Source organism: Leuresthes tenuis, unplaced genomic scaffold (genome assembly GCF_036924035.1).
Source record: "Leuresthes tenuis unplaced genomic scaffold, fLeuTen1.0.hap1 SCAF_17, whole genome shotgun sequence".
In the NCBI taxonomy this organism is placed as follows: domain Eukaryota; kingdom Metazoa; phylum Chordata; class Actinopteri; order Atheriniformes; family Atherinopsidae; genus Leuresthes; species Leuresthes tenuis.
Window position 1 is genome coordinate 10,290,056 of NW_027325371.1, and position 7,987 is coordinate 10,298,042.

The 7,987-nt window shown below is 39.1% G+C and overlaps 1 protein-coding gene across 2 annotated transcripts; it reads right to left on the minus strand.

Moving 5' to 3' along the window:
* Nucleotides 1–177: 177 nt before the first annotated feature.
* xab2 (XPA binding protein 2) lies at nucleotides 178–7,552 on the minus strand. 2 transcript variants are annotated; one of them, XM_072369490.1, is made up of 19 exons: nucleotides 7,416–7,552; nucleotides 6,902–7,050; nucleotides 6,544–6,667; nucleotides 6,239–6,436; nucleotides 5,919–6,053; nucleotides 5,652–5,816; nucleotides 5,308–5,452; nucleotides 5,069–5,220; nucleotides 4,861–4,980; nucleotides 4,623–4,754; nucleotides 3,700–3,831; nucleotides 3,475–3,588; nucleotides 3,181–3,343; nucleotides 2,829–3,019; nucleotides 2,304–2,426; nucleotides 2,013–2,184; nucleotides 1,352–1,472; nucleotides 1,112–1,224; nucleotides 178–998 (listed from the first exon to the last, which is right to left on the minus strand). In XM_072369490.1, the coding sequence occupies exons 1-19, from the start codon at nucleotides 7,449–7,451 to the stop codon at nucleotides 937–939; spliced, it is 2,547 nt and encodes an 848-aa protein (XP_072225591.1). In that variant the 5' UTR covers nucleotides 7,452–7,552; the 3' UTR covers nucleotides 178–936. The 2 variants fall into 2 exon arrangements, with proteins under 2 accessions (XP_072225591.1, XP_072225590.1); XM_072369489.1 differs by having other exon boundaries at nucleotides 1,352–1,478.
* Between the last annotated feature and the right edge of the window lie 435 nt (nucleotides 7,553–7,987).

A 7,987-nucleotide genomic window follows, 5' to 3' on the forward strand; every position in this document is an offset into this window, starting at 1 on the left:
TGTATTTTCCAAGTAAAAAAATATTTGTGTATAAACTTGGCTTGTAGGTAATGTATAGAAAGTTCCAGTGATTTGAAGGTACAGCTTATCACAACCAATTCTGCAGCAATGTAATTCACATACACCAGCAAGAAATATATAGTGTGGCAACAGAAGAACAACCCTCAGAACTCTGACTGTCTGTTCACAAGTGGACCCTCACGTTAGTCACATTTTTATTGCATCGCTGCCTAAAACCATAGAAATGATCAGTGAGCAAAGTAACCTGCAATTATAACAAAAAAACAGGAAGTTGGATCTCTACAAAATAATCCTGTCATTTAAACACGACAATTCGATGGAATCTAGTTGCGATTATACAACTGCAGCTTGAATCTGGAGGCTTTAGATTCTAGAAGTGACATTTGTCTGGAGGTTTTGTAAACGTCTTGGAAACTCAAGACTTCTCAAGCCAACCACCTACTTGTAATAGTAAAGCCAACAAAGGGAAGCTTGAATGGTTTTGAAATGAATGCTCCCTGCTGAAGAAACTATGCTCCTCCCCTATGTTTTCTAGGGCAGAGCTTCCTGTCACAGAGAGATATTTACATTCTCAGGGGTCCAAGAGAATTTGTACATATAATTGTTTTACAAAATGTTGTTCTAAAATAAAGTCAAACTACATCATACTTCAGTTACAGGTACCATATCAATACAATAGTATTTCATAAGAAAGAGAAAGAAAAAAATAAAAGAGGAAAAAAAGCTCAAACTATGTGGAGTGTCACACTTGGGAAAGACTGACACCTTGTGGCCAAAACAAGCAGGTATTTGTTTACAGAACGACAAAAATCTATCCTATCAAAATAAGAATACAATCAAATATTTAGGCATCTACTGAAAGGTGGCAAGACAAATCTGAAGATTACAATTTGACTTAATTCTATGCACTTTCTTTCAATCATCTTTGAGGCCTCCAAAGACGGCTGTTGGGACGCTCTTCTGCTCCAGACGAACCTCTGTGAAGACCAAGAACAAGCCAGTCATTGAGTGCCTTTTTTGCAAGTAAAACATATCTACACTAATGTTTAAACAAACTACCTGACCCACTTCAACTGTGTCTACCACTCACCCTCAGGGCCTTGGTCATCATCGTCATCCTCTTCCTCATCTTCATCAATGTTAATCTCATCAGGATTGGCTTGCTTGGCAAGCTCAGCCAACTCACTGCGAGAAGTGTCACTCCTGCATGTGGATAAGACCAATAACACTAGTTCACACATGTCATGATTTTCCACACATATGTTTCTTTGGGCATAATAATCACACAAATAAAGAAAGGAAGAGATAAATAAACGGATGAACAACAAACCTGACAAAGAGAATCTTTTCTTTGGGTTTGGGTTTGTCCTGCTCAGCCTCGGCAGCGAGCTGCTGCGCTTTCTGCTCCAACAACTTCATGTCATCGATTCCCATCTGGCCAGGAGCAAGATCTGAAACTGACACAGGATTAAAAGATGGTTAGGCAAATGCAGCAACAATTGGTTGGAAGACAAAAAGAAAAAAAGAAACGAATGAATTCATTAATTAAAATTAGTCCAGAAATTCCTCTGCAATGTTAAATTCTATAGATTTGGGGCAAATATAGAGCTTGTGTAGTTATGTAATTCCCTAAATATCTCAAACTGCCTACTTCACGAAACGTTTTAACCTTAAATCAAAGTTACAAATATTTTCTCAGGCCACTGTCAAGAGAATAAACTTCACAGTTAGCAGTATGCTCGCTTCCTTTTCACAATGAAGGTTTTAGATAGAAGTAGAAAAAAATATGGAAGCCTTGTCACAAGGTTTATGGAGGTTGTTGGTTTCTGGATAGAGACATCGCTGTCTGAGTGCCCTCCAGGTTCACTATATTCAAGTGAAGGGATACATCTCTGAGGCAGATATCTCTAATAATCCTTCAGACCAGAGGGAAAACATGCATTTTTGATTTGAGAGCAACTTTCTCTGAAAGTTAGTGCAAGTTGTCTCACCAGTGCCGGTGGAGCTTGTTGTGGCTTTGAGCATCTGAGAGGACATAAAGTTGACCTGAGTGTTGTAGGTAGCTTGGACACTGCGTTTAATCCTCAACATCTCCCTAATGGTGTCCTCGTTTCCATGGCGAATCTCAAACTCTTTCCAGGTCTGCCAGAAAGTAGCTGTGACCTGAAAGATCAAATTCATAAGTACATTTTTCAAGAAGCATAATGAAATAAGCCTTCACCTTTCATTGAAATGCGGCATTTTATTCAGGCAGGGATATGGGAAGGGATAGAGTCTCTCACCCTTGGATCACAGATCTGGGAGCAGTAGGAGTAGATTGCTCTGGCCCGGTCAATCTCACCCAGTTTACTCTCCATGTCAGCAAATCGCAGACACATGTCCCTTGAATACTCATCAGGAAGAACCTGGACAAAAACAGACGGTAACCCTAAAATGTTGTGCCTTTTAAGATGGAACAGACAAATATAAGCGAGGGAGGAAAAACAAAAGTTGCTACCCAATAGATTATATAAAGCCTCTCACGAATTTTTGTTGTTCAGATGTTTTGATGTAGCCTTTGTAGGCTTAAAAAGACATAAACAGCAATTTAATATTACAAACAAATGTACCACAATTCTAGAGGGGGTCCAAATAATGAACAAATAGTGAGAACTTGTGAGTTTATAGTTCATGTTTTCCTCCTCGAGTCTTGTAATTTGCACAATTAACACTTTGTTTAGTAACACACAGTTTTGATTATCAGGTATACAATATTAGCCAAAATATTAATTATTAGCATTTCTGAACTAAGAACAATTCTATCATACCTCAATAGCCTTCTGGTAAATTGCTCTGGTATATGTAACTCCATAAATTTCAGCTGCTCTCTTTATGTAGATATTGAACATGTGATGTCTCTCCACTGTTTCCACTGCCTGCGTTGCTCTTTCATAAACAGCCATGGCATGGCGCGCCAATCCATACTCCTCCTCCAGTTTGGCGTACAACAGATAAATGGCTGACAAAACAAAAACAAACAGAGTGCTTTAGGGTATTTCACAGGTAGGGAAAACGGAGAACAAAAGCAGAACGAAATATAAGAAAGAAAAAAAAAAGCTGCTGGTAAAATATTAGTAGTTTGATATTTTACCAGAGATAAAAATATATTTAGATATTTACTCTTGGCAAACTTGGCAGGACAACCATCCAGGGCTTGTTCAAATAAATCCCTGGCTCTCTCCAGCTTTTTGCCCCCATAACGGTCAATGAACTTGGTGAGGTAAGTGTTCCAGATGTCATAAACATTTGGCCACCTGAAGAGAGCGATGCCTCGCTCATACGCCTGAAAAGGTATAAACGAAGACATGTAAAAAAAACAAAAAACAAAACAATTAAAAGCATTAGAAAGTAAGCAAGGATATATTGTGTTCTGTGAATAACCAGGGGTTGACTTAATTAGTTGTATGCCATTACTTTAAAGCTTTCCTCAAAGTAGTTGTGCTCTTCAAGGAACATGGCATAATTGATGATGATCTGTGGAGTGGCGATGCGGAGATCAATAATGCGATCATACACCGCTTTTGTAGACTGAGGAAAAACAAGAAAGAATTAAACAATTAAATATCCGATTGCAAGGCTAATATCTATGCAAGTCATACATATTGTACATTGTTGGGTGAAAACAAGTGGTTAACATACCTTGAAAGTGCCAAGACTTTCCTCCAAGTCTGCCAACATAGACCAGACCTTCAAGGACTTGTAGACTCTGTTTTGGACTGGCTCAGATGCATCAAAGTACTCTGCTTTCCTCGATGGGATGGCTGTAGCTTTCTATATTAAATCATTAAAACATAAACAAGCTTACAGTAGTACATATATTATAGCAGTAACACGACAGAGTAAGAGATAAGCAGTGTCATAGGTTTGAAAAGGTGCAATGGGTCATAGGCATTTTGGTCAAAATTGATCAAACAGACCTCTACAAAGTAGGAACTACATTGTGCACTATGCAAAGAAACCAACACAACATGTCTACATTACACAACATTTTCATGTGTAACTTTCTAACTGGTTTGCATCAATTACAATGAATGACAACATGCTTTATACAAACATTTAGACGAGAGGTTTGCAAGCGTTGCTGCAGCTCCTAAACCTTGCCACTAGATGTTCCCAGACATCTACTGTAAAGGGGTGCTCCCCTCAATTCTCTGTTGTCACGTTTTCTTTTCTCTCCTCTGACTTTCTGCTCGTGATTCCGAATTAAATCTCAGCAAAACTTATTGAAGTATGTCTCATTACCTAAAAGTGATCTGTAGAGAAGAACCAGAGAGGCTTGACAAAAAACAAGCTTCCTTTATAAAGTATGAAGCATTTTGTATCAAGTATTTGACACTTGTGACATACTGGAGCATGACACATCATGCTATAAATTTAACGCAACTATATAACTTCTAACAGGTACTTAATGTCGTGTCATTTAGCTGTAAGAAAACAAGGGTCAGATGAGGCGCTGCTTTTAAATGTTCACTCTGAAACGAGATGTACAAACTTATTAAAGAAAGACAGGGGTACCTAACTGACTGAAGCTACGATAATGCTGAAATTTCTGATTGTGTTACCCTCAGTATGCGGAGTGCCTGTTCATAGTTCTCGTGGCGGAGCTCCATCTCGCCATATTCACACCACACCGCAGCGAGGTCATCCACCTGCTTGTAGTTCACTTTGGTAGCCTTCTCAAAGATCGTCCTAGCCTATGGTCAGTAAATAAAGGACATATCAAAGAACAGAAAAACAAATCTGTTCTGAAGTTTAGAGGCACTATTTTACTTCCCTGTGGAAAGAAACTTAGTGACTTACATCATCCAGCTGCTCATTTTCCTCATAGAATTTAGCAAAAGACACCCAGAGAGAGTGAGGCTTTCCAGTGGCCTTCATTGGATCCACAGTCTGTACCGCCTCAGTATATGTGTTAATGATCTGTAGAGAATATTTTGTACATGGATTAATTAGCAATGCATTGGATAGGCGCTGCTCTTTTGAACTAATCAAAGGCCCTGAAACTTACCTGCCGTGGATTCCCCTCATACAGATTTACCCGCTTGCGCCACTCATGGACATTATGGGGGTTCTGTCTCAACAGTACACTGTTCAGTAAAAGGGGTCGTCGGGCTATTAGCTGCTCAAATCGTGCCAGTCTAAGCTCCAAGTCTATGTCATCTATGGGTGGAGAGTGACAAAGACTTAGGAATGTATAACAAGGTGGGTGAAAGCAAGGAATGTTATCATTGTTAAGGAAACACAAACCTTCGTCATCTTGCCCCATCTCAGAAGTTGTTTCCATCTTGGCAGCAATCATGCTCTCCTCAAACTGTGCGCAACTATCAAACACCTGTGTGAAATCCCTAACCGTGACCACTGTGAGAATGGCCTCCTCATACACGTCACGCGCCTGGGGGAAAAAAGAGACCGAAGAAAACATCAAGTAGTAGTCAAACCTACTTGCATTTAGCTAATACAACTGAGGCAAACTAAATACATTCACATGAAGCAAAAAAAAACAAAAAACATTTTAGATAAAAACATTTCAATGAGGTAAATGAATCCAGTGATTTATGCAAAAAAAAGGAAGCTATTAAAAGGAAACATACTTTCTCAAAGTGGCCACTCCTGATGTAATAGTCAGCTAAGGAGCACCAAAGCTTTCCAAGTTGGTCTGTGAAGCGAGTGAGGCCTCCTCGTATGATGGCGCCAACATTTAGAGAGGTCACCTTATCTGGATTCTGGGAGATCAGGTCGCAGAGCTCATGCCACAGCTAAACAAGAATGAATAGATAAGCGAGATTAAAAGAAACGTTTGCTTTCTGGTGGAAAGACAGACACATTGAGAGGTAATTAATATTACATCAAAATCTTACTTGATAGTTAGACTTGCCCTCCTTGGACACAAAGCTCTCGTCATTGACTATAGCTGCTAGTCGCACAGCTGCTTCATCCAAGCGGCCAACAGACCGTAAATAATCTATGTATTCCTCTGCATTTTCTGGAGAAAGCTACAAGATATAAGAACAAGCTTAGAAAATTCAGGCATTTACAGATTATGTTTACAAAACAGTACATGTAGATTTAGCAGATGACAGTGAAATCAATGGAAGCAAAGTCTGTTAAAGCTGATTAATCCATAACATCCAGTTATGACGCCTGCTTTATCGAACTGGGTTGTGCACTATGATCTCACCTTGAGGTACCTGCGATACACCCGAATGGCTGTCTCAGGCAGGGGCAAGTTGCGGACAAAGCGGAGATACAAAGGCCAGATTCGAGGGTGCTGAGTTACAGGAAGGGCTCTGAGAGCACGGTCAAACGTTCGCCGACTTCTTGTGATCTTACACTGGGACACAAGGAACTGGCAGTAATCAAGCCATATTCTAGGCATCTAGTTTAAGGAAAGAAGTGGTGGTTAGTTTGAAATACAATATCCACAAGCCATAGTATAGTGATGTCTTTATTTTTTAGTTACAGTGAATACTGAGTCAAAATTACCTTATGCATGAAGACGAGTGCCCTTTCGTGACAGTTATTGACCTCCTCATGAGCTTGTTCAGTGACACATTTCCCTTTGACTTGTTTTCGCCTCTCTCTCAGGTAGTTGTACCACAACTTATAGCTGTAAACAGAAGGGAATTTAAAGAGAACAATGTCTCACCATCTGAATGCTGTCAACTATATGAAGACCGAAGAAAGTAAACATTTCTTTACATTTTCTTTACTCTAATGCTTGGTACATTTTAACCGGATATTATTTTGATAAACACTCCTGCAATAATCCTTGGAGCTGTAGGTATCCGCTGCTATCTATGTAGTTCAATGTCTGTTCTATTTTGAACTTCCAATCTCTTACCTGCCAGGCAGTTCCCTCAGAGCCCGCTCATAAATCATATTAAGGGTGGTTTTGGGTCCATTCTGTTTGAATTCAATGTACCGCATCCAGCACTTGACCGAGTATGGATTCCTGATAATCTCCTCTTCATAAGGCAAATCATCATCCTCCTAACAGGGCAGATATAGAGAAATCACATCAGATACCGCTTCAACTTAAACGGTTTTATTTGAAGTGACATTTGCTAAAGCTAACATTATAGCGCGACAGTGTAGCATTACTGGAAAGGTTTAAATTAGTCATTGTTCAGAAAATAGGTAAAACAACGCCAACTTTAGGTCCAAACTGTCCATATTTATACAAATATGATGTCTAGCTATATATATTTTATAGCTTTCAAGCTTGAAAACCTTAACTTCAACAGAGTTAAAATTAAACATCTGGTCAGGCTAGCAATACGGGAAAACATAAACGTTAGCTTCCACCTCTTTTCAAAAACATTAATAGATAGCTATATACTTTATGATGTACTTACAAAGACAACTTCTGATTTTCCATTTAACGAAGGCATTTCTTCCAAGACTTCAAAGATCGATTATTCCAGTTAAATGTAATGCTAACTTTAGCAAGCTACACGAGCTTGCACACTTGCGAGCTTGAGTCCGCTGTGAGACTTCCGGTAACTTCCCCACAATGAACGCAAGCGCAACGGAAAGAACTACAAACCGGGACAAAGTTTGTAGTTCGTATGAGTAAGTAAGGCCTGAAAGATTTTTTTCATTTTATTTTAGCGCACAAACTACTAATCTTTAATCAGTTGTCTTACTTGTACTTGACATTTAGCAAATTTTGTCTTCTTAAATTGTGTCACCCGAAGCACATTTGACGCTAGAAACATTAAAATATATATAAAGGCTTCGTTGCTGTATATATATTGAGGTACACGTTAAATAGAAATAAAAACAGTGAACTTGTTGCATGTCGTAACAGTATATGGTTGCAAATATACACCTCAATGATGATAGTCTTTACTATGTGAGAAATAAGTAACCTTAGGAAACAGCTGAGGTGGGCTACAGCCCCCACCCATGACCCTGAATTGGATAA